The 27,930-nt window shown below is 37.0% G+C and overlaps 1 protein-coding gene across 2 annotated transcripts in view; it reads right to left on the bottom strand.

Annotated features, from left to right (window-relative positions):
• Positions 1-2: 2 nt before the first annotated feature.
• Positions 3-27,930, bottom strand: part of arhgdig (Rho GDP dissociation inhibitor (GDI) gamma) — a 29,330-nt gene continuing 1,402 nt past the window's right edge. Inside the window, exons 1-6 of one of the 2 annotated variants that reach the window (XM_077212626.1) lie at positions 23,883-23,970; positions 15,060-15,236; positions 10,995-11,078; positions 4,030-4,106; positions 3,329-3,392; positions 3-1,787 (exon numbers count right to left, since the gene is read on the bottom strand). In XM_077212626.1, coding sequence (XP_077068741.1) covers positions 1,582-1,787; positions 3,329-3,392; positions 4,030-4,106; positions 10,995-11,078; positions 15,060-15,236; positions 23,883-23,955 — 681 coding nt within the window. In that variant the 5' untranslated portion in view covers positions 23,956-23,970 and the 3' untranslated portion in view covers positions 3-1,581. Of the gene's footprint in view, positions 1,788-3,328; positions 3,393-4,029; positions 4,107-10,994; positions 11,079-15,059; positions 15,237-23,882; positions 23,971-27,930 lie in introns of those variants that run through there. The other variant, XM_077212625.1, reaches the window with a different exon arrangement.

Here is a 27,930-nt window from a genome sequence, read left to right as displayed (position 1 = left end):
AATAGGGACAATCCAAACTTTATTTAAAAGTACAAGATGAAAAGGTATGACAATTCAGAAGCAATATAATCTATTTTTAGCAAATGAATCAGTCAGCTGAAAAAATGCCCTGACTAAATCTTACTGCAGCCGACATTACATCACAATGAACCCTAATTAACATGTTTTTAAAAACGGAGCATCATGCAATACAGACTACAAGACTAATGATAACATCCAGTTGTGAGGACAATTGCATTATCAGTCACAATATGAATTTGAGAAAATATACATCATGTGCGTATATTTTGAAAAAGTTTGAGGATTTCCATTTGATCAAATACATCTTATAATCACATTTTGACTGTAGAGTCACGCGGTTATCAAAAATGACAATTCACAAAAAAACCTCCGCTAATCATTTGGGTGCTCTCTTATTTGTCTTCCTATTGGTAACTAGCTCACAGTTACTGATTATTTAGCATTTGCCTCCCTCATAAAGGCATTACAAAATGCACATGCAAGTTCTACATTTCCTGTGGCATTTGTTACCTTTCTTCAAGAAATCTTATTCTGATCATTTCCACAGAGTATTTCTGAATATTCTGCGATATATCTGAATATTATAGCGCAGTAGATAATTGTTCAAGAGAAATCAAGATATGCACACGTCAGATAATAACATCAGAGATGGAGACGGAAGTGTAAGGTAACAGTATCAGCAGGCATATAAAATGTATTTATTTTGGAATGTCAAAAAAAAAAAAAATCATAGACAATCTAATATCAAAGCTAGATGGAGGACAGTTACAGACACCTGGACAGAGATGAACAGATTTTGAACCATTTCAGGGAATGAGGAGGGTGCTTGACTATGGGCTCCAGTGATGGTGGGTTCCCAGCTGAAAAGACCTACAAATGTTTAGCCTGGTGTGCCAATCGGGCTTCTTAACTAGACTAACAGGTAGACAAGTGAACCAGCTTCAACAGAAATGCTGTTTGACCAGCTAAGTTTTCCTGGCGAACAACTTCATACTAGTCAAAGTTGGTATTTTTTGCAGGGGTTTAATGCTCAGAAATACCTTTTGGACAAGCAACACTTAGTACAAACCACTTCCTACACATGTATTTATCAGTTAACAGCAGGCTGATTACATCATCAATACAAGACATTAGCCATAGCAGACACGATGGCTTCACATCCAAGCATGCACTGATCTGGTCATGGGCTCTGTAAAGAACTCTAAATGCATTGCAAGAATACAGACATTGTAATATTTACATTTACAGTTTACACTAACCTGAGAGTACAGGCATGAGGAATTTCATTTGTTGATTATACCGTTGTTATATCTATTACAAAGTACTAAGTCGCCTCTAATACCCTGCCAATCACTGTTTGTCCTCACCGTTGAATACACTTAATATGTAAGAATGTCTTCATTATTTTAAGATTTTCGTTATATGACTAATTGTTATTTAACCATTTGCAAAGTCAACTCCAGCTGCATATCTACCTAGCCTAGTCCTCTGTTTTAAACAGTAATCATAAATTGGGTATTTTGCTATGCATCTGGGAGAGAGAGACAGAGGAGAACCTCTTTACTCTCCACTGTCCCACTCTTTTTTGATATACAGGTTCCACTCCCACGACAGATGGTCTGTCTTGTCATCATCTGTGAAGTAGGATTTGATGTGGTAGCTTCCCCGAACGATCATGCCCTTCGGAGCCTCCTCCACCGGGGTCATAAACTCATGCTCCTCGGCTCTCGGCCCGTAGCTGCCCACCATGTACACTGCCTTATCCACTACAGGGAAAAAAGAAAATATCTTTTAAATTTAGTAGACATTATGTGTGATGTTCATTCATTTGAAATCTAATTGCAAAACAGCATGACAGTCCATCTTACATCAATTTCTCAGAGTTTTGAATTTATATCTCACAATTCTGACTTTATAACTCACAATTGCAAGTTTATCTCTAAAAATTCAGAGAAAAAAAAACTGAATGTATTTTTTCAGAACTACGAGTTTATAACGTGCAATTCTGACTTTTTTCGTAGAATTGTGAGATATAAACTTGAGGGTGGCTTTTAAAGGGTCATGATACCCTAAACCAAATTTTCTGAGATTTTAACAGTTATGCGTGTTGAACATCATAGAAGTCAATGTTACCATCCATTAGTTTTGATCGTAGGAGAAAACGAGTACATTTTTCAACTTCTGAGTTTAATTTCGTCTTTGTGTCAACGTCAGGATGTGACGTTTTCTCGTACTATAGTACATCGATGACTCATTGGGTGTCTCTTAATTATTCATGAGATTGCGTGTCCTTATCCTATAAAAAGACGCCTCGCTTAATTATTTATGACAGCACACATTGATTTCCTATTACAGGGGCTTCAAACAGTGAGATTGCATACAGTAAGAGAGAGATACATTAATAGATCAAAAAGGAGTTTTGTTTTATAGCTTTGTAAGAGTTTCTGCATCGCACAAGTTCTCTTCAATAGATCCTGACTCCTGATTCTTCGACACAAGCGCGATTCAGCCACACTGATTGGTCAAAAGCTGATTGATTGGTTTCCCCCACAAGTAAACTGGCCAATGGCATTTTTTAACCTGACAGGCAAATGGATAGAGAAAAGCTTTTGGCAAAATGATGCAAAAAATGCAAATAAACTTTTGTCAATTTATTCGTTTTTAAAAATGATTTAGTAATGTTTAATGATTTTATTATTAATACTTTTTAAACAAATTAAATAAACCGTTTTAAATATGCCTATTAATAAAGATTTTTTTAAATTTATTTCCATTATGTTTGAATTAATAAATTTAATTGAATTGTGTCACACCTCATGCGGGTCAATCATCGAGATTATTGACTATGACTGATATTGTTAATATTATATATTGTGATGTTATTTTTTTCTTGTCATATTTAAAATCAACAAGTTTTTAATTCCAAATTTTTAATTATTGTCATGACACAGTTTTCTTTATTGTTGACAAATCTATAAACGCTTTAACAAACATTAACACTGAATGACACATCATCGAAAGTTTCCTGTTTATATAATATGAGATCAACTCAAAGAGTTATCTCAGATAATCTGAGCAGTTGGACTAAATCATCTCAAGATTTTGCCAAAAACATAATATGTATAAATATAAGTAAAATATGTTTATCATCATCATCATTATCATTAAAATGGGAATGTAAGATGTTTATTTAGATAACACACATTAAAACAGGTGTGTTTAAAGATACACATACACCCTTGACTCAAACACATTCCCAGCACCAAGCAAGGCCAACATTTAAATTCATGAATACAGATGCTCTTACCTCTGAGTCCTTTCCTGTAGGTCAGATGCACATATTTCAGTCCAGACACAATGTCCTTGTTGACCTAATGGGAACAGATGGGATGAATTAGAATAAATATTAATTTAACATATCATTTTCATTCTCACAGTCACCAGCAGAGGTCCTGTTAGATCCTTGAACATTTAGGAATTCACTTCAGGGAATACCTGGAATTTGCACTGAAATTAAGTCACTGTGTATTTTAGTGTATTTAGACATGAACTACTGTATAATGCTATATTTTACACTATCTTCTGTCTCAAGCTAAATCAGGCACTTCTTTCCTGATTAATCATGGGGTAGAAGGATATAGTTGGATACTAAGGGATTTTGGGAAGAACGGTAGTTTACGGAACATGATCTGGTACGACTCACAGTGATTCTAGAAAAATCACAGAAAACTGTAACAAAACAAAAACATTTTAACATCGCCCATACTGCGAAGCAAAGCCCATACTGCGAAGCAAAAAAAAATACACAAAACCACTTTCTGCTTACAAATATTTTAAGTGTGCTATTTTTAGGAAATTTTAGCCTGGGAAAGAGTGTCTGTGTGTATTTCTGTATGTTCTTCATAGTGCTGGCCTGGTCAAGACAGGAAATAAACAATCTATCCACTTCTAGCCTTGCATTTCATATCTACATGCTCTGAGGCTGCAGAAGCTTGGGTTCAGCTTTACCTTAAAGTGGATTTTCACCCTGTAGTCCACTCCCTCCTTCATGGTGAAGTTCTTCGTCTTCAAAACATCGAGGTCACCTGTGTAAAAAAAAAAAAAAAAAAAAAAAAAAAAAAGCACATCAGCCAGAGTGAAATTGGAATTGTGCATTGTTATAATCAGTGTTCGGGGGTAACGAGAGTTACATAATCAGTTGACTTTTTTTCAAATGTAACACATTACTTTTATATTTACAACAAAATATCGGAGTTACTTTTTCAAATAAGTAACGCCAGGACCTTTTCTACCGTGGTCGAGAGAGCTCAGTGCGCTGTAACTGAAGAAAACATATGCAAATAGAAAAAACCCCGCAAATTAATAAAACATCTTCATCAGTTTCACAACACATGTGTGCTCCAAATACTCACAACACAACCAAATACAGATAGCACAGACCACAACGGAAATGTTTCCAGAGGACCCCAATAAGTGACGAAACCGGCTGGGCGTGCTTACTGCTCGTGAGCATCTTTATGCCCTACTCCCTTCGAAGGGCAGAGCCCTTGAAGTGGGGACTTTGGAGTGAGCAGGGCACTTGTGGGCCATTATGTAGCCGTTTGGAACGCACTTGATGAAGGGAGCAATGAAAGACAACGTCATTTCCTCATTATTTTCACCTGGGATGTTCCCATGACAACGCAGCACCGTGTCCATCAACTGAAGAGCTGTTATTACCAGAAATATCTTATATTATTGCTGTTAACATAACTGTTGCAAATAAATATAAATTTTATTCAAAAAAGTTTTTAAATATATATATCTGTGATTGAGTGTCTCAACTTTAAAACTTCTCTTCTTTGGACTCTGCATTACATAACATTTCTTATAAAACTTATTTAAACATAACATGAAAAAATGTGTACAATGTAACTGATTAATATATTACCCTTGTGTTCTTTTTCTCTATCTTTTTTTCAGCTCTTTGTTAACTCTTCTTTTCTCATTTGTATTCTGATGACATTGAACATATTGTTAACACATTTTGTATATTGTATATATTGTCATAAACATGTCATCTCTGTATGTTTTGCCCAAAAAACAAAAAACAAAAAAAAAGTTAAATAAATAAAAAAGTAAACTTTGAGCCATAAGCATGTCCTAGCCGGATTCGTCACTTATTGGGGTCACTTGGAAACGTTTCTGTTGTGGTCTGTGCTATTTGCAGCACGTTTCTGTATTTGGTTGTGTAGTGACTATTTGGAGCACATATGTGTTGTGAAACTGATGAAGATGTTTTATTAATGTGCGGGTGTTTTTCTATTTGCATGCGTTTTCTTCAGTTGTAGCGCGCTGAGCTCTCTCTGACACCTCTCCTGTCCCCATGTTGAATGAAATCAGGAGAAAGGTGCACCATATATATTTTTTGCAATTCAGAATAGCAGCACAGACAAAAGGTTTTTCTGAGTTGCAACCTCTACTGTACAGGAGTGGATTTGCATTTCATTCAGCGTTAAACTTCTACATTTCACTTCTGGTGTGTAAGGTTCTTTACATTTGCCAAAATATAACTTTTTTTGTCATTAAAAAACATACAAACAAGCCCAGCCCAGGTGGGAAAAAATAACAAAAATAATGCAACTCATTACTTTTCATAAAAGTAACGTAATGCAACTAATTACATTTCAGGGAGTAACGCAATATTGTAATGTTAAAATTACTTTTAAAACTAAATTTCCCCAACACTGGTTATAATCACAATTTTAAAGAAATATAACAAAAATCAATATCATATTTGTAAATGCGAGACTTTTATGTTGCAGGTCGCATTTTTCTTGTAGTTCAAATGAGTTCAATGCAAAGAGCTTCCTTACAAAAGTGCAACTGCTGCGTTATCAATTTATCCCTTGAATCTGCCCTAAGTGCTTTGTAATGGATACTGAAAGAGACCAGGGAGGAAGGAGAAATCGGAGATTGATACAATGAACAACATTAATGATGATTTTTGGCCCATTCACATGATGCCAAATGCCAGACTGTGTTTATTAGTGTCCTTAACATTAATACTATTTTTAGTATTAATATAGTATTAAGAACTATTTTAGCTTTATCATTCTAGTGGAACTGGACCTCGGCTTGGAGATTCTCCATCTTGAAGTGGATTCTCTGCATGTGCTGACGTGTGATGTCAATGTCAATATAACAGAAGCGGCATCAAACCCTCTCTAAACCTTTTCTACATCACAAAGATGAAAATTCCTTATCTGTAATTGACTAAATCTAGCTCTGATAATCACTGTAATAAAATAATCCTGATTGGACAAGAGGATTAGTCCATGTCTGCGACAGTGAGAGTTAAAACGTGGGGTGTGTGATCTCCTTATGAAATGCCGATTAGCTCCACTTACATGCAAATTAGATTGTCCGCACACATTACATATACACACATTTACACTACTGTTCAAAAGTTTGCGGATGTTTTTGAAAGAAATTGTTTATGCTCAACAAGGCTGCATTTTTTTTTAGCAAAAAATACAGTGAAACAGTAATATCATGAGACATTATTACAATTTAAAATAACTATTTTCTATGTGAATTTATTTTGAAATGTAATTCCTGTGATGGTAAAGCTGAATTTTCAGCATCATTACTCCAGTCTTCAGTGTCACATGATCTTTCAGAAATCATTCTGATACACTGACTTGCTGCTCAAGAAATGTTTCTTATTATTATTCATGTTAAAACAGTTGTGTGGCTTAATATTTTTGTGGAAACCATAATACTGTCAAATGACAGTAACTACGAAAAACTTTTGACTACAAAAAAAAACATCCTAACCACAGACGTTTGTTTGGTAGTGTACACACAAACAAGTTGGGTTTCCATGATTTATGTGGATTTTTCAGAGCCAGGACGCATGACCTGGGGGACATTTATAATTCTAATTGAAATCGAGGGGGCCATCGCAGTCCAACGGGGAGAGGGCACAAACTGAAACTGAGGGGCACAAATCCGATCTTAGGGGTCGATGCCCCCTTATGGCACTGGGCCAGGGACACTTCATAGACATAATGATTTTTATAATTTACAAACTATATTTTATCACCTAACCCTCCCTACCCATCACAGAAAACTTTCTGTATTATTTTAACATTTTCAAAAAGAAAAACATTCAGGTTTTACTATCCTTATAGGAAGTGACATTTGGTCCCAACAACGAAGACGCGCACACAGACAAACACATATGTATATGTGTGTGTGTAGATGTGTGTTCTTTCCTTCCCAGCACTTACAGATTCAGAAGGACTTGGTTGGTTGTGAACACAGTTTGCTGAAGTTGTTGTAGCTACTATGTCGTTTGTATGACTCCCAGACAGCAATGAGAGAGCGAAGATGGAGATGGATAATAAGGCTCTAGCAGTCTGGAGGAGCTGCAATCTGGCAAGAGGTGAGAATAAGAGCAGCCCGTTCCACCCTCACTCCCACTGCTGCAGCGTTCAACACAGACACCTCATCACCATCAACATAACTCACTGAATCTCCCTTTACTAAAAGATACGTTTCCTACAGAAGAGGGTTAAGGCCAAGTAATAATAATAATAAAAAACTGTCTCTCTTTTAAAGTCATTTTAATGCGAGATTATAAAACTCGAAATACAACATTGAGAATAAACTCGTTAAATTTCAAGAATAAAGTCGTGTTTTGAGAAAAAATACGTTAAATAAACGTATACTTTGAGAATAAACTTGTGTTTTTAAAAAAAAGGTTAAATAAATTGCTGAGAATTAACTCATTATACTTTGAGAATGAACTCGTTGCGTTACGAGTTGTTGAGAATAAACACACATTCGATCATTCGCATTCACAGTCAGGTTTCTTCAAGCGTCTTGGAAACGTTGACGCAGTTCTTTTGGGTTTAGTTTGTCTCAGTTTTTTCTGTTTCTTCATGTAATCACAGACAGACTTGATGATGGTGAGATCAGATCTCCGTGAGGAGCACCGGCTGTTGTCAGACAATTACAATTAATGGCAAAATTAATGTTTGGAAATGTAAACTGATATTTCCTACTGACACACTACAGCAAAAGATACAATTAACTGGCTTAAAACCATTTTTTTGGGGTGAAAATACTAACGTGCCTAATGTGCCTAATGCCGGGACATACTTACGGGAACATTCTAAGACTGAACTGAACACACTTACAGACTGTTTCCAATGACTGGAGCAGATTTTAAATACCGACTGAACGCAACTGTCTCTGAACCGGCGCATTTGGGCATGATCAGTCGTAAGTATCAAATTTCATTTATAATCGTCCATTCAGTCGTTAAATGTGTCCCCCGCTTAAGACTTTTGCACAGTACTGTATATTTGTACGTTTTTTTTTAGAGTGCGGACTGGGTTAAGAGTGCATCCTCTATGCTTTATTCACATCTCTCTCAAGAGGGGATGCAACGAACACTGCACAATATTCAACTGCTCAGATATGGACTATTCGGATTCAATTAAGAGCAGCATGATAAGGTCTGGCTTCCTGCTGCTCTAATCTGAACGTCAGCAGAGCAGAACTTCTGCTGTCACGCTGAGTGCTATTCGAGTCTTGAGTAGAGTCAGGTTCTGCTCCCCACCTTCATCCACCACTAACTGTTACAGTCTTTTTCCTCCACATCCATCAAAAACTCAGTCTGGTTAGCTCGTTCCATCCCAGTGGACGTCCCACAGTGAGGTGCCACGCTCGGCTGTCACTCACAGCAGGACTCTGGCACATCTGCGTTCCTGATCACAGATCTCTAATGTGCTCCTGTTTACAGCTCATGGAATTATATTTTATGCTGTTTGTCTGCAGGTTCTTGTATAGTGAAGTGTTCACTCTATATTCATGAATTGGAATGAATTTACAGCTGCAGCACGGTATTTCAGTGCAAAAACTATGTTTTTAAATGTTTAAAAAACATTTTATTTATTTAATATACCATTCAAAAGTTTGGGGTAAGACAGACTTTTTATGCTTTTGAAGGAGGAGTCTTATACTCACCAAGGCTGCATAAATACAGTAAGAACCGTAATATTGTGGAATATTATTACAATTTATTTGAAATTGTAATTTATTTTCAAATGTATTATCCTTCAGAAATCATTCTGATATGATGATTTGCTGCTCAAGAAATTTTCTTATTAGTTTTAGTTGAAAATGGTTGTGCTGCTTAAGTTTAGAAGTTGTTTTTTGACTCTGATGAACAAAGTTTTGTTACATTATAAATGACTCAACTATCTAATTTTGATCAATTTAATGTGTCCTTGCTATAAAAACATAAATTTCCTAAAAACAAATTATTGACCCCAAACTTTTGTTATTATCTGGATCACACTGTAAGAGAATATCATTACTAGAAAAAAAAACTCTTGGCAGTTTTGACAACAATTAATAACCAGAATTAATAAACGAGATATAAGAGACAGACATTTTTTTACACAAAATAAGAAAAATAATGAACTGAACGTAACATCAACTATGACCAAAAAATAACCCTTTGTCTTGAGTTACATAGATTTATGAGTTACATAGTACACGAGTTTTAAGTCTATAATAACCATTAACCAGCCATCAGGCATCCAATAAAGAAATTAACCAATAAATAAATTGTTTTGTTCCTTTTATTTCAGTGCAGAGGTAATTTAAGAATAAAAGTTGCTAAACAGGAAGTCCACACACAAAAGCGCAACAATGTAGTCTGTGTTAAGAGGGTAACGCCTTCCTGTACCAAGTCAAACCGCAAGTCATTTCTGGTTTTGTTCTAAAAGAGGAAATGTGCTGCTCCATATAGGTTTGACACTGTGTATGAATGATGTTACAGATTTTATATCTGAAAAGGGCTTCTTACTTTAAATCTCTGATTTAAACAGCCCAGAATCATCCTGTTGCCTAGCAACGAGGTGACCTTTTGCCGTATTCCCGTTGTTAAAGAGAAAAAAAACACTATTGAACCAGCTGAGGGCAAAGGCAGAAACCTGCTCTGACCGTCAAAAGACCTGACAGTCCCCTCTAGTGTATCGAGGGCGGGTACATGGTTACATACAGTAGTGTATGTTGAATTGTGTTGCAGATCTCCATCTCCTGCCTGCTTGCATGACATTGGCTGGCAGTGTAAGGAATGACATCATCGTCCCTCTGAAGGCAGGGGAGGTGAAGCATTAGGATGCAGTGCAGAGCTACTGAGGCTCTGTCAATAGTGTCAACTAAGCAACTGCCCTCCCAGCTCTTGATCAGCAGCCTTTGTGTGGACAAAACCACAGATCACAGATTCATCCCACTTACCTCAACCCACATGACTATTATCCTACCGTTAATCGCACAAAAAATATATAAGTTGAATGCTTTGGATTTTAAATAGGGTTATCAGTGTTGTTTTTGTTATTGCTCACATAACTGGACTATTGGACTGTTAAATGCGATTTATTTATTTATTTATTTATTGTGTGAAATGCAGCATACACTGAGCCCAAGAAAAAATTCTCTAAGGGAACAATAAAGTAAATTGTATTGTGTCGTTAAATTAAACTAAAACTAATACAAATAATTTTCATTAATTGAAATAAAGCTTAAATATAATCAAATATAGATATTACATTTTTTTTTAAAATAACTAAACAAATTAGTTGTAAATAAAAACTGAAAATATAAAAAATAGGAGCTAATTGAAAATATTAATAAATAATATAATAGTATATAAATAAGTCAATGTAGTATTATTTTAGTACAATTAATCATATAAAAAATAATCTGTGCAAAATAATAAAAATAATGTATTACAGTAAAACAGATAAAATAAAATAAAACAACCCCATTTGAGGGATTGTCACAGTAAGTATTAGTATATCTGATTAATCTAAATAAATAAAATGATATTGAATTAGCTGACAGCTCTCATTTTAAATGAAGTGGATTATGTTTACACTTGTTGACTAGTACAATTGTCTTGTAAGACTCACCTGTCAGGTCCATGGTGATGGGTCCAGGGGCCTGGTCACACATCAGAGTCAGCCGGGTCACCTGAACATTAGGAATGGTGGGATCTGAAATGCAATAAATAAAACAGATGAGAAACAGCAAAATGTCTCCTCTACATTTATCATTGAAGCATACGTTAACTACTGTACCTACAGGATAAACCCATCAGAATAGCCTTTTTTCCCAAGTGCATACACAATAAGGAATAGGCAACCAGTGTTTACTGGGTTTAATATTCTCAGCATGCAGTGAAGCTTTTAGACCAAAATGATTTGCTGGTTAATAACGGTTCTGGAGCAAATGTGAGTGGTGCTTGCCTGTACCAAGTTCTCCATCACAAAATTGGGACTTTAAGTGTGATCGCTTAAAAAAAAAGTAATAGCACACATCTTCCACACAATTTGAAGTATCATTCTCCAAGCCAATTCATCCACACATTCAGCATGTGTCTCAGGCCAGAGGGTATACTTAGACTGGACTAAATAGAGGAAAAATGGGGAGGGGAAATGGGGCTTTTATGTGCACCTGCAACGCACTGGCAAGTCAGTGTGTAAATAAGACGCATTAATCATCTCAGATATCAGCAGATGAACATCATCAAACAATTCAGGTTTGTGGAAAGACAGGTTTCTCCAGTCATACAATTCACACTCACTTCCATTATTTTATGTGTCGTCAATATAAAAAGCTGTATTCCAAAACCTAGTGAGCCGACTTAATGCCTACTGCCTACTTAGCATTCTAACTAACGGTCATGGAACCTCGTTAGTGACTTTGAGGTGACACTATATAGGCACCACACGAATTTCCTCACAGAAAACAGATTGCCAGTTGCTAAGCTAACGAGATGATTCTCAAATAACTCCTGAAAATATAAAAAATAACACACAGATTGAGTAAAACTGATTGAGTTTGACGTTAACATGTTGCTAAGCTAATGAGACGATACTTCGAATACGTATAAAAAAATACACACAAATACATACACGCATTGGGTAAAACTGATTTAAATTGAGTTTAATGTTAGCATGTTGATAAGCTAAGGGGATGATACTCTAAAAATACATATATAAAAATGAGTAAAAAAAAGTTAACTTAAAAGACAGCATAATTAAGTTGCCTATCTTTGGAACAGCCTTTGTCTCATGAAAGAGCCAAAAATTCAGAAGGCTTTTGAAACAGACCTACACTGTATTTCACAAACATAATCACCTTCATTATAAGATAAAGAGGCATTTAAAGTCTTGTCAATCACTGTTGCTAATAAGCCGCCATGCATTCCCTCCCAGGCTTCTTGTGTCCATAGGAGCTCTGGCCATTACAGAAATATATCGGGCCTGTCAGGGTTTAGGTGGACACAGATCCACTGCAGGTGACCCCAGCATGCTGTCTAAGCACATTTAACAGTGATAGATCTCCCCCCCCCCCCCCCCCCTTTAAAGGAACCATTCACCCAAAAATTAAAATTCAGTCATTATTCACCCTCTTGCCATTCAAAACCTGCATGCTATTATTATTTTTTCATAGAGCATTATGACTATGCCTGTCAAGCTCCACGAAAAAAGGACACACACACACTCACACACCCACAGACAGACACACACACACACAGAAACACACACATGCGCGCACGCGCACACGCACAATCAACTTAAAGGCAGTTTATACAGAGTGAGAGTGATATGTGAACTCCCATAGGCCCTACATCATAGAAGTTGGCCCATGAAGCATGCAGGGCAGATGACTAGTTCAATTTAGGCGCTTAACTCCACTAAATGATTGTTTCTGCAGGGAGCTAGTGGTGTAAAACTGCACATAACAAATTGTTGGACGGGTCTCATTGATGCAGTGTTATTGATACAGGGTGGGCTGGTTTTAAAAGTGGGAACTACAGTTCATCATCCGCTGAAGGCTACAAGTGCTGCCACCCGCCGCAGGCATGCTCACTCGCAAAACTGCGCACTGGGGACCGCAAGCACCAAACATGACTGATCACCCTGGCATAATCCCACTATTATATCTGAGAAGATCTTATGGCAAATGAATGAACGTCAGGACAAACCCGTTTCATATTTCCAGTGTTTTCAACCTCAGAGAAGTGGTAAAGGGAGAGTTCACCAAAAAATGTGGTGACCCACATTTTTTTCCTCTATGTAGTACAAAAGGAGAATTTAATAATGTACTGATTATTGTTAGATTAATAAAATTAAAAATGTGGCTTTAGCAACTATCTGAAATATGTTTTAGTTTAAGCACTAAAATTACTAACTGGAAATAAATAATTAAAACTGAAATAAAATTTAAATAAAACTAATTAATATTTTAAAAATCATAATAAAAATGACAAGCAGATAATTAAATTACTATAAATTAATATGAAAACTGAAAATATAAAAATACAAAATTATTGAATAATAAAATAATAATAAAAAATATAAAATTAATAAAAGAAAAATATATTATAATATATAAATAGTACTAAAATGACACTGGTAATGATCTTAACATACAGATTGTGAACGACATGAGGGTGAGAAAATTATGTTGCAATTTTCATTTATTACACAATAAAGGAAATGAGGACATAAGGAAGGGTATGTATCATAGTTCTCAAGAGGCAAAAGATCCACTTTTTTTTGCCTTGCCCTGATTGGTCATCATGATCTCAGGACTGTTAGCAGATCTTTCAGTCATTATACTGAAACACAAAACGCTATAAAATACCAGCGCAACCTGCTGTTTGCATTCCAGCATATTGAATAAAGGCTATTATTAACCTGGCCATAACCAACAGAACAAAGATGAATCATTTATGAATCGGAGGACTTGCAAGGTAAATACCCTAGGCACACAAGTGGCTTTAGAATATGGGGAAAAAATAGAAAATAAATTACTGCAGTTGATTAATTCTCAACAGAAAATTAATTTGCATCTAAATCCAACGTTTTAAGCCCTGTGAGTCAAGAAGAAATTAATCTGCCTTATATGCCTTTAGGAACACTGCATCAGCAAGTATTTCAGTTCACACTTAAAGGATTGGAAGTGTATATTTGGATTTTCCCTGTGGCAAAAGAAATTAGGATTGCTGGGCTTTGATCATAATATCACAGACACAATTCATCATGAAGAGAAACAGAAAAGAAACAAAGCTTTTGCACTCCATAACTGAGTGAGAAATACAATAACAGATCTTATAATTAATGCAGCGGGACAGAACATCAAATGCAAATTATCCAGCGTTATGCAGGGAGTGGAATCATAATTCATGTTTCATGTTTCTCTAAACAACAAAGCAGTTCAAAGCTATGCTCTTCAGACTAAGTGATAGCCACCTTCTCATTCTTCCCCTGAGTTAAGAGTATATTGTTTGGGGCCTTTGAACCAAGACTGGAGTCCCCCGGGGGATCTGAATCCGTCTAGACAGCAGGAGGAGAAGGGAGAGCCGTCCCTGGAGAGCCGAGCTACAGCTTTAACCATGAAGACAATGCAATCTCTACAAGATGAGATTCTTTGCAACATTCATTATTTGTGTGCATCTATATATGTGGGTCCAAATATCAATAAGATTCAAATCATTTTTAGAAGTTTTTCGGTGAGACTGTGATCCACTAAAAATGTCTTCAAATGTTGAGAAAAGTCTGCATTTATTTGATCAAAAATACAGTAAAACAGAAATATTGTAAAATATTATTACAATTTAAAATAACTGTTTCTATTTGAATATATTTTAAGAAGTAATTTATTCCTGTGATGTAGCTTAGCTGATTTTTTTTCATCATCATTACTCCAGTCTTCAGTGTCACATGATCCTTCAGAAATCATTCTGATAAGCTGATACATTTTTTATTATTATCAATTTTGAAAACAGTTGTGCTGCTTAATATTTTTGAGGAAACCATCATACCTGTTTTTCTGGATTATTTTATGAACAGATTATTAAAAACTATTTTTTAATGGCAGTGTATAAATTATAACCTAATATAGTATTAATAAATGGTGTGCACATGCAATAGGCAACATGCGTTTTCTTGTGGAGGTACACTAACCTGCCACCACAGGTCCAGAGCCCAGGAGGGTTTGCTTGTACTTGTTCAGGCTTTCATCATCCTTGTCCAGTTCCTGGATCTCCTGCAGGCTTTTTTGAGCCGGGGGCTGGTAGTTCAGATCTGGTTCATCTTCGTCCTCAACCACTCGCACATCTTTCTCTTTATCAGCCATTATGCCTAAGAAAAACAGGAATTTAGGGTTTTAGATAGCCATGGTCTTAAGCTACAAATAATGTTTTTCTGTTGCTTCTCAATAAGTTTGAAAGAACATTCATAAACATATTCACATGCAGATATCAAAATGACCATGATTTCACAACATACCTGGATCAACATACTTGTTGGTCATACATACAAAAAATTTTTTTGTTTATCATTCAAATTTCAGGTTTAGGTGTAAATTTAAAATTTAGGTGTAGTAAATGGTTATGAGATGATAACATTTCTGTGCTTATTCTGACTAAAGCGGACTAAAACTTTACCTAAAGATTACTTTATAGTGTCCACATTTCTAGACTGGTTTTGATAAGGACTTCAGTAGGCCAGTCACGATCAAGTTTGGAGCATCTAGTAAGAGCATAAAGGGGCCAGATATTGAACAATTAGTGTAGAAATCTAATATGAAATATATGAACTCTTAAACTACATGATTTGTGATGTTCAATGTGATTATTTCTTGGTTCTACAGATGAGTAATGCTCTGATAAAAGACAGACTGAATGTATTTTCTGCCATCTTTCCTCCTCTTGCACATTTTTAGGCTTGAAACACAAACCAATTCAGACTGGCTAACACTGCTACAGACAGTAGATTTAAACACTCATCTCTTTTAATATTCAGAGTCATCTGTTGTAATCCTCACGTAGCAGAACAATACACTCATCTTCGACGCTGATAATTAAATTTCCATTTTTATTCTGCTCATTTAAGAGACAGTTTCTAACTAAATACCCACAGTCTGACAATATACATAGCAAAAAGAGCTGTTCCTGTTTAATTATAATAAGCTGGTCTTGTTGTAGCAGATCTGTTAAAGAAATCATTGCTTTTATTAATTCAGCCACTTGTCAGACATTGAAAAACGTGTTTTCATTGTCAAAACCAACACATTGTGTTTCAGCCTAACAGCTAATAATTACTGGAAAGCAGACAGCTGAGGTATTGCTCCACAGAGAAACAGAGGAAAATAAAGACCCAGAAAACTGGAGGCCAACATCAGGGACCCCAATTTGTCATATGAATTAAGAGAGCTAAATCGTCCACATAACTCCCCTAGAGAAGCAGTACTGTGTAAGTGTTGTATAGAAATATACTGCCATTTTCTACAAATAGAGAACAAAATGGGGCCTAAAACTCGTAACCTTCATAAAGTATAATTTATCAACCTCAAGAGGTGGAACTCAATATTACAGTGGCCGTTTTATTTTCTATTCAGTTTCTGAGGTTTTAGGTTTTTGCAACCCTGTAAGACAAGTCTGATAGTTTTTACTAAAATGGCACTTATGTATTAAAGTAATGGATCCAGTTGAGACATTCTAGATTTCTGAGGAGAGAAAACCAAAATTGATAATTTTAAGGTGGGTACAGACATTTAATGTGTTTAAAACTAGCTAGTTTTCATGCTAGATTAATTTTACATTGGATAATAGTTTACGAAGCATATCTCATAGTCCTCACAACAATAAAAAAAATCAAAAAAAAATGACAACATTGCTTTCAGTAGTCTGGGGGAGAACAAGTGAAACTCCGTAGAGTATGGATGTTCCTGAACACAATTTAGGATTTAAAAAAAGGAGAAAGACAGAGATACCCCACCCAGGTTGATATGTTTTCCAGGCTGATTTTATGTACATGCTGTTCAGGCCAGCTCTTCAGCAGCCATGGAAACATGCTTACATCCTCCTCAATGATTATCAAGAGAGACTATGAACCTTTATGAAAGGAGAACAAAAACCCTAAGTGCTGTAATGTGAAGGCAAATGCAATAATGGAAGGACGGGGCTATAAAATCTGATCTGATGGAATCAATAGGGTGTTTTGAGGGTCATTCTCTAATACACCATTAGTTTTATAAGAGCGATTTTCACTCATAGCATCTAATAAAAATATACCACCATCTTTTTTTGCATCAGATAGCATTAGCTTGAGGATCATGACACTCATATGCTGCTGTATATAAAAATGGGTAGCCAACTTCCTCCAACAAAAAGGCTGGAAAGTTCGGGAATGAATTCTGTATCTCTACATCAACTGAACCTGTGGGGGATAAAAGACACTATCCAGGAAGACAATTTTAGGAAGGACATGTAGGTCAGATTATAGTTTTTTAGGAGGCTGCACGATTTGTGCAATTTCCAGGTGCAAAATGCAATTGAGTCATACGGCATACTCCAGCTGCAGAAGACAAAGTTAGCCAATTAACCTACTAATTACAGAGAAATAAACAATCTGAATGTGTACAGATGAAAGTGGTAATGAAGTGTGCAAGGGGAAATTTGGCTATGCATAAATGTGTATTAATCGACAGCTAACCCTTGTGCAAAATGGAAACGCCTGAACTGACTGCAGTGTTACAATATTTTACTCAAGTGTGGCCACATTTTGGACACTAGTGTCCTTTGGACCAATATCCTGTGCATAATAAGGCTATTTAGTTAATTATCCCTGTGCAATTAAAGCTTACATATTGCTAAAAAAATGCACACCAATTAAATATCTTGCATACTGAATACACAAATCAAATCCCTTGAGCTGAGATTCACAATAGGGAAGCCTGGTCAATGGTCACACTGAATAAATGACTGGGCTAATTGGGCAATTTAAAGCATAGGCCTATCTATAAGCCAAAGCCAAGATTCTAACTGCAAATTACAAGCAAAATGAACTATATTGTGATGGATTGCAGTTAAGGATGGCTTTAGATACATTTAAGGGCATGTTTTCTGTATAATGAGGATGGCAACTCAAAACTGGAATGTGATCAGATACATATTAATATTCCACATAAAATCATTAAACGTCGCTGATGTCCTCTCAATATCCACAAGTTAACAGCTAATTAGTTGCAATCGTTCATAATGTGATTCAAAGAGTGAAAGTAACAAAGACCACCTCATAGAAAAACTTTAAATCAGTGGATTCGCATCTCAGCATCCTGATTGAAGCGCTGAAGTATTTATTGTACAAACATAAGCTAAAAACGTCCTTAAAATCAGATAAGTTAATTTATATAACCATAAACAACATTTTGTCAAACGTTCCCCGTTCACATGGATCCGTGAAAACAACTAAAACCACTATATTATTCATGCCAGGCCTGCGCATGATGTCACTTTTGTCACAAATATCTTTTTTAAAATCTAGCACTTTGAATCCCGTTTATAAAAAAGTTTGCGTTTTCAGGCCCCTAAAACGCCGTTGTCATGTAAATGAAACAAAACACATATACAGTTTTTAGTTTTTAGTTGAAAATGGTGTCGTGTAAATGGCCCCACGTATGAATGAGATCTTATCGAAATCATATGAACGGAATTACTAGACACTAATTCACCAAAACGTAAAATAGGTATGAATTGCCATGAGATTGTGTTCGACCAGCACCATGTTTGTATTATGACCCACCAATTGAGAAGCACTTCTGTAAAGAACACTGGAGACATGCTGCCATTCTTGCAGTGGCCACTAGTGAGAAGTCGTTTTTATTAGCAAAGAGAAGAATGACAGTAATTACCCTTGCTCAGCTGTGTTTAATAGCAATAATGATACTGAAGAATCTGACGAGCTTTTTTAATTGCCTTCCCCCACCCTTCGGAGATATAGTTTCTTAGTGAAATGTGTGCCGCAGCATCTCAAGCTTCAAAGGCAACATGCTTTGACCCGCCTTGATCAGTAGAAGCAGTTAAATGCCTGGCTACATTGTGATGGATAGCATGCTGGTTTTCATCTGATGGCGCGTTGCAGGTTTCAGTGCACAGCTAATGAGGTGGAGTGAACAAGCAAACAGCGCTAACAAACTGCAGTCTCTCATATTCAACTCACAACAGCTGTACACCCAAATATTCAATGGACCTTCAGCAGATGAATGGAAGGCCCACAAGGGTTTCTAAAATCCATTCAAACCTCACTCTTCTAAAAAATGATTAAAAAACCTTGCAAAGGGCGATGAAACCCTGAGGGTCAAAGAGTAATTTTATGCGACAACCATGTACTAAAAATGGAAAAGTTTTTCCTTTGCGTTTTTCGTGTACAGACGACAACCTTGTTAAAACGCTCTCTGTTCACACGGATCCACGAAAATGACTACAAATGCTGTATTATGCTGCCAGGCCACTAGTTGCCGATGTTACTACGCGCCTATTGACTGAAGACGTAATACGCATGTGCATGATGTCACCGTTTTTTGACATTTGTCATTTTACACAGAGACGATGTGTAATTTTCATGCAATGTATCATTTTCAAAACTAGAACTTCGAATCGCGTTTTCATGTATAAATAAACGTCCAAAACACATTTTCCATTTTTGGTTGATAAAGGTGTTGTGAAAACGGCCCCTAAAAATGGCAGAAAATAACCATAAGAACACTAGTTATGTCTCCATCCACCTATTTTTATGAGCATTTATGGATATCACATAAAAAAAATAATACGCTGGATGGAAACGCAACGATGTGCATAAATTCTAAAAATGTGCATAAAAACCTTACGCGCTCAATTAAGGGGGATACATTTTTTATCCTATAAGAAGACACGCGCATAAACTATGATGGGAACACATTTACCAATTAAATCCCTCGATGCGCAACAAAAAACTCAACAGTGGAAGTGATTGGATAACTGGACTAACCAGCGGAACAATTTCATTGCCCAGCATCTCAAATGTTGGTTTTATCATTCTAAAATGACTAGGCTTAAGTCTGTCATCAAAATGATTTGGTATAAGGACCAACCAGAAGTGTCTCACACCATTGCGTTCTCAAACACCAGGCATCCGAACGCAAGATAACATGAAAGCGTTTTTTTGCATTTCGTCTGTGCGCTCTGAAATGCAATACATTTACGATGTAGGGGGGAAAAAAACATAGTTCCTTCCCCGATTACAGAAAGATCCATTTTTATTAGATATTTTGTGCCAATTTCCCATAAAGTGACGGTTTTGTTCTCTTGAACCATAGACTGTAAAAAAAGATGGACGACGCCCCTTCGCTCTCTTCCATTGGTGAGAAGTGAAGCTGCCATTGTCCCGATATGGTGCTGACATCTTGGGACCATAGACAGTAAAAGAAATGGACACAGCGACCCCATTGATTTCAACGGAGAAGACTGAAGCCCGATTATTGCACTTCCTGTCTGATGGCTGAGCGACTGCACAGGCTCAAACTGAGCGTGACGACAGTCTGACAGTTGTGCATCTTCTAGTAGCTGTGCCAAGACAAATCTGAATCACCCATTTCCTCAAAAATGTTGTAGAAATATTTTGTACTGTTGTTTTTATGGACTCTCTATCTATGGGCTTCTCCCTTGACTTTATGCCTCTATGTCCCCCCTATTGCCTCGCAGACAGTAAAAGATTGCATGCGAGCTTCTCCTCCTGTCTATGTGGTAATGTCTCTATTGTGCGACATAAAGTCGCATGGTTATGACGCAATCTTTAGCCTGTTTTTAACAAAAACGGCTTCTACGGGGCCATAACGTAAGATACAAAGTAATGGAGCCTTTTATACATTGTCGTGTTTCTTTAGAAATAAATAATGGACAAACAAAGTCTTTGGACGCCTGATGTAAAGTTATTCGCTGTCAAAGTGACACCAAAATGAATGGGAGTCTCCAGCGAGGCTTCAGTTTCCGGCTGATGGATTACCCCCTTGCTTGGGACTTGAGTCTACGCAGTTGTGATTTCGGGACCAGACCTGCGCAGTAGTGAGCAGGAAGTAAAGCCACGAAATCAATGAAAATTATATTTTTTCAATGATAAAAACTACAGTAAATGACAGAAACTATCTTTGGAAAAAAGATATGTGAAGTGTAATTTAATTGTTTATTTGGCCTCACGTCCCGTCCCGTTGAATAACATGGGGAGGCGGGGTTTATGAGCTATACTAGGACCGGTCACCGGGGGGTGATCGAGACGCTTTGGCTTCACTTTTCAGGGCTTGTGCGGCACACTTGTCTTGAACACATGGGATGGAAATACTGCTTTATTTGCAAATGTTTTATGTGATTTTACAATTTTGAGCAAAAGTTAAATTCGTAGCTTTGGATGGAAACACAGCTAGTGGCTCTGCTGTTCATTTATGTTTCAAAGTATGGAATTTTACAGTAAAAAAAATAAAAATCTGAATATCTTGCCTGCACTTATGAGATCAGTTTGCGCTAAAATGAAAGGCAATTCAGCAGCTGCTGTGACTTAATACTCCCTGTAAATTAACACTTTTAATTTAACTGTTCTGCAACCCTCACATCCTGCACTTTCTAAACTACTTTAACAACGTCAAAGTCTCTGCTAATCAAACTGAGAGCAGAGTTGAGAGTGATTTATATCAGTAAACTCTGATCCTTTGTGACAAACACAAACCACAGCAGGCCGGAAATCTGCACAATTCAACAGTTTTAGAGACAGAACGCTGCAAGTCATTTGACACTATCGCAGAAGGTTTTGGCTGTAATATACAGACAAAATGCAGCAAGAATACATATATTTTAATCTACAATATGGCTGAACACACAGATTAAATACTCTAAAAGATACACTAGAGATACACTTATACAATACTATACGACTGTAAATGAAAACCTAGATCTAAATATAGTCAAAAACTTAAAAAAATAAGTATAAATTTAAAAACATTAGCAACAAACACATCAGCTTTTGAAATCTCTGTTTCTCCTACATGCAATCTAATTGATTTACTCCTTTATACATGTGTCAGGTCTCTGACGTGCAGCCATCCATCACAACGCAGCAGCAGCTGAGGCTTGAGTCGTGAAGCAGCTCTGCTGGGCCACATGGGGTCTTAGCGTGTCTGCACCTGCAATCCGGCAGAGAGAGAGCTGAGAAACCCATGCACCGGTGCGTCCCTTGGAGCCCGCTTTTGGGGGGCTTCTCTAAACACCATTGATTCCACTGGAATCACTCTGCCTCAAACTACTCTGGCTTTGTTCACACTGCACACAAATCAGTGCCGTCAAATGCCCGGCCCTAAATGGCACCCTAAACACTCACGATCTTCCTACGAATTCGCACCTTCGTGATGGAATGCCGTTTTGACTGTAGGGTAGAAGTCTGGTGTGGATCTCGCTTCAGGCAAAAGTGCGCATCTCACCCGCAAATCACCATTAGCACCCCTCTGAAACTTAAAATGACAAATGGGATACCCTACAGTCTCATGAACTTCATGATTACGTGCACACAGCGGCCATTGTAAGTCTACAAGACCGTAAGTGCATATGAAGTGTGCCATTTGGGACAGATCCAAAGTCTGGTGTATCAATACAGGCTAAGGGGAACATTCCAAAATATCGGATTTTGATCAAATTTATGGATCTGCACTTATGGATTTAATATGATTTCATGTGCTATTTTGACATTCAGACTACAAAAAAATTAAACGGATTTGAGTCAGATAAAAGGGTTCAAGGTTTATCCAACAGTATTGTGAAAATTCGTAATTATTTTAGATTTTGCTAAACTGGAATCATTCATTTGTACGTTTTCATACAACCTACTAATGCCCTACTGAGGGCTAGGGTTAGGGGTGCAGGTTCATGCTTCCTTTTCAAATCATACAAATTTGTGCGCAATTCCAATTTAGTAAAACACTTTCTCGTGAGATCAGGTTGGGATTAGCTGGTTAGGATGGCTTCATTCGCCCCTGTTGGTACATGTGGTAACTACACCATATGCATACGATTGCAATTTTTTTAGATATTTAATTATATTATATTACAGGTTTTACCAGTGGCAGATTTGTTTTTGGGGTACTTTTTTTTCCTGTCTCTAGAGTGATTAGTCAGATATCTGCCTCAAAACACCTGCAAAACTGAACACAAGTGAGCAAAATCACATAGTTCCAGGGGGCTCTGCGTCATCTGAGCAACTGCCATTGAGATTAATAGGAATGCTAATGGAGAAGCCACATACTGTATAGGAATTTGAAATAATGTCAATGTAAACCATCCCACACACACATATATGTACATTTACTCTCCACTTTACACAAAGGCAGCAGGTGTTCATTTGTCAAACATCATTACTTCCAAGATTTCAAAGTGAATGGAGACACTAAGAGAGTGGTAGACAGATAAAGAGGTAAAGTGGGAGTGAGGAACACTGGATTGGTGTCAGTAAGCAGAAGCTCTGCAGAGTGAAGCCCTGAATCAACAACATCTGTGTCATGTAATTACAAGCAACATGATGATTACACACACAAAGCAATGTTGTGATAGCAACAATGATCGATCAATACATATTGATCAATCCACCTTCACTTGTTTTAACTGCATCACATGCCAACTATAAAAATGACTATTTCCACAAAGGAAGTCGTCACACAAAATGGCCATTCAGTATGACTTTTAAAAAAATCTGTTTGAAATGTAAATAGGTTTTAGGATACATTGCAACTTATAAATGCCATTCACAATAAGCTTTAAACTACTTCAGCTGAAGGTTTAGGGCTGGTCTATTAGATTGGCAGATCATCTGAGGTCTTTCTGTGGAGTTTGAAGAGCATTTAAGCTGCATACATTCAAGTAAATTTTAGTACATTCTATTCAACTTTTCAACATTTTTATCTCACAATAGACAACATAAATGCATCCTCACCTCTGTAGCAAACTGTTAACCAGAGCAGTTCAAGGAACTGTCCACCAAATTCACAAACATCCAAGCCCAACATTGTGAGTAAGCTCGTTTCCCCCCAAAAAATCAAAAAAAATAAAAATCAAGAAAGCACACTTCCCGTAATACAGAAAATGTGTGTCAAAAAACACATTTAAACCAAAAAGAATTCACAGCAGCATCCCTTCAACCGCCACAAAAAAACCCCCAAGATACAGAATCACTGGGTGTGGGTTGGCTAGAGAGAGAGAGAGAGAGAGGGAGAGAGAGAGAGAGAGAGAGAGAGATAGAGAAAGAGAGAGACAGTATGTAGGAGACAGAGAAAGAAAGTAAGGGAATGAACGAATGCACAGATGAAATGTGTGTAATCCGTGCTGGAACACCGGCTGTGGCTGAAGTGTTGGCAATGAGGCGGTAATGTGGGAACGTTATTCCGGTCTGCAGACGCTATTGATTCCACCGGCATGAGAAGCAAACCCTCCGCCTCAGTTCAGCACGCCTTCCAACCCCATCACTCATTAGACAGGAGACTGCGATGATCTCATCTCTCTCTCTCTCTCTCTCTCTCTCTCTCTCTCTCTCTCTCTCTCTCTCTCTCTCTCTCTCTCACACACACACACACACACACACACACACACACACACACAGTATCCTTTCCCCTCCGTTCTCTTTATTCGCTGTTCTATTTATCTGTCTTCACATTTCTGCTCTCTAGAGACAATTATTATTCTTACCATCCCCCATTTTATATCAACTATCATATTGTTTCCACATTTATCTCCCCTCTCTCTTTGTTTCTTACTCTCTCTCTCTCTCTCTCTCTCTCTCTCTCTCTCTCTCTCTCTCTCTCTTCAGGGGCAACATGCTGGGCAGACTGTTTTTTCCCCTCTGGTCAACGATGAATTTCTATCAGTTTGTAGTACTCCAGCACGTCGTTCTGTCATCTCTTTCAGGGGTCATGGTCCTGTCAGAGGAACCTGTCGGAGGTTACACTGGGCGTGCCTCTGCATTTCACACGGCCTTGATGCTCTGTCATTGGTAGCATCTTGCTAAGGGGTGCTGCAATGCCAAAGCCTTTTTCACGAGACTTGTAAGGGCATTGGTTTACGTGCGCCGACCAACTACGGCATCTCATCGCATGTCTTGTGCAAAGCTATGGCACATACAGCACATGATCTGATGTGTAAACTAGGTAAAGATACATTGGATCGCATCTGATGTAGTATTTATTTTTAGTATAATGAAGCAATAAGTCACGATGGTCATGCAAAACGGCTATGAATGTGGCTCATCCAATCCAATCAGACTTTAGAGTCTATCCATTTTATAAATTAGGTTTACTTAGCACAAAGGCGACATTTGTGTACTTACAAGTATCATAATCATAGGAAGTTAATTATTCATTCTCGTGTGCAGAGCCAAAAGAAAATTAGACGTGCAGATTGACATGTAAATGGAGCAGATGAAGGGGGCGTGAGACTGAAGTGCCCGTGCAAATGAAAAAATATAACATAAACATCTGGTAACTAACTACAACATTCAACTAATTAAAGTTATTTTAAAAAAATCATGAATTTTAACTTTATTCACTAATACCACCCTTATAATTAGAAGAATTTGATGAGAAATGTTTGCTTTCATATTAAAATCTCTGACTCTTGATTGAAAATGTTGTTTGGCAAATCTAAGCAGAATATTTGACTCCAAACTTGCAGAAACACATGTGAGATTACAGGGGTTTTTATCTCAGGAGAAAAGAAGCAAGGGGGAACTTCAACATGAATTCAAAATTGATTATTCTTTTTTTTATGGAATATTACAGTATTTATTATAAATTATATTTATCCATGGACATTTTTTTAAATTGTCCTCATAATCAAATCAAAAACTACTCCTCCTTATTGCATGACACCTCTTCTCTGATTACGTGTTTACTGGTGCGAGGGTGGGACAAATGGTCACCACAACCATCCAATAGGCTTGCTGCAATAGTCGGTGTTACACATGTTCAGCCTCACACCGATTACAACCCTTGCCCACGGCGCCACCGCCCCCCCACTGTCGTTTTGATTTTTTATAGTAATAAAATGATTTGAGTTCAGTTAGAGAACAGACACTACATTTAAAATATGATAGTGTCTGCTCAATTCAAACGCAAGTCACAGCACAGATCAGCAGCAGGAGACAGATTTTATATATCACGTGACAAGAGTGAGGCAAGCTGTCTCACAAGAAAAGTGAGGTGAGCTAACTGACAAGATGATAGCGGAAGATTTGATTTCAAAGCGAAACGTAAAAACGCCTATTTGGCAGCATTCAAGCAACTGCCAACCCCGAATTGCCACAATTGAGAAAGAACACTTTTCTTGGCATTGAGTCTCGACCCCAGAGTTTGAAGATGAGCTAAATTAAGAAAGAATTTAGAAATTAAAGAGATCTCATTTGTGGTTATTCTATCCGACAAAGTAGGCTTTACATTGTGTCAGCTAGCCCAATCTGGGATTCGAGTTCAGACTGACTGACAGTTGTTAAAATCAAGCAGGTATGAAAAGGAATTTGACAAATTACATAACAGATCAATCAAACTATCCTAAGCTGAAAGCACAAGACTACTGGTTCCTGGCAGCCTGTGATTTTTACAATGGCTACTTCTGTCAAGAAAACTCTTGAGGGGGCTGCTTTAAAAAGAAAAAGAAAATAAAAAAATCATAAAAGACTAAAGATAAATTCATGCATGCACACTTTTGACAAAAAAATATGATCTGCATGACTGGAAACTGTTGCACAAACAGGAAGTAACAAAAAGCTTCTAATTTCAACCAGTTGGTGTACATCACTGGCATTCTTTTAAAATGGAGCTTGTTATCTATTGTCTAAATGTGCTCACAAATTGGATCTACTTTGCTCAACAAAGTTAAATTAATTAATTTAAACACTTCTGAATGGTTCCTCATTGAGGCTTGTTCTGAATCTCATTCACTTGCAATTCAGATCTGTTCCACTAGCTCAGGAAGTTCTGCGGAAGCCTAGGCCTGAACAACACCTCAAGAAGGAAGTGAAAGGGTTGTCTTGATCGAAAGACAGGAGATCTTGTTTGTCGAGGTCTGCCAGTTAATATACACAGCTTCCTCTTTACAGATCTGTCAGGCATTGTGATATTTTTGGCTGCTTCTCCAGTGGCTACACTTGTTTATTTGTGTGGAAAAAACAGAGTTAGGCTAGCTGTTCAGATAAAACGAAAAAAATGTATCTTCGAAAATCATTTCCAAAGCTAGCTTTTATGGGCTATTTATCAGCTCAGTGATGCACCTTGACATATGTCATCTACTACACTCATCAATATTAGGCTAAAAGGCATAGCAAGAATTTTCCAATCATTTTACAGCCCCTTAAACCATGTCAATGCAAAATGAGCATTCAAAAAATAAAAAGCAAATCGCATCTGAATTCTCTAGAGGCTGCAATAAAATAGCAATACACCACCTCGTGCTGATGAAAGCAAACCAGTTTGGCTATAAAGACACTCAAAAACACCATCATATATAGCACTTGCTATGCGAGAATGTGTAAAAGATGTGTTTTTTTTGAAAACAGAGAAAATTCACCAGCACTTTAATTCAGCTTTCTCATTCATGCACAAGTAAAATTAACCATGGTCTTAAACTCAAATGGCAAAAAGAGATATTTATAACAATTTAAATGAAATAAAATAGGTGAAATATTGACATACTTGGTGATATGGTAATTTAAAAAACTTTTTTAATACACAGATTTGATTCGCAGTGTGTTAGGGTTTTCTGTTAGAGCGGTCTCGTGTAAGCGGCCCCTAAGTTAATAACTAATAATCTTTGCAATGGAAGTGAATCAATCAAAACTAACTTTAGCTGAAAAATAACTTTATTCTAGAGCTGCTGTAAAGCCAAAACAATCTCTGTTACTTTAATTTCCTATTATCGCCTCTAAAGCTGCTTTGAAACAGTCCATATTGTTAAAAGCGCTATTTAAATTAAGGTGACTTGACTTGACTTAGATC

The sequence above is a fragment of the Siphateles boraxobius genome, unplaced genomic scaffold, assembly GCF_051911475.1.
Source record: "Siphateles boraxobius isolate OS27281-9 unplaced genomic scaffold, OSU_SipBor_1 66, whole genome shotgun sequence".
Lineage (NCBI taxonomy): Eukaryota > Metazoa > Chordata > Actinopteri > Cypriniformes > Leuciscidae > Siphateles > Siphateles boraxobius.
The sequence above is the reverse complement of the archived record's forward strand: the minus strand, read 5'-3'. Positions and strand labels throughout refer to the sequence as shown.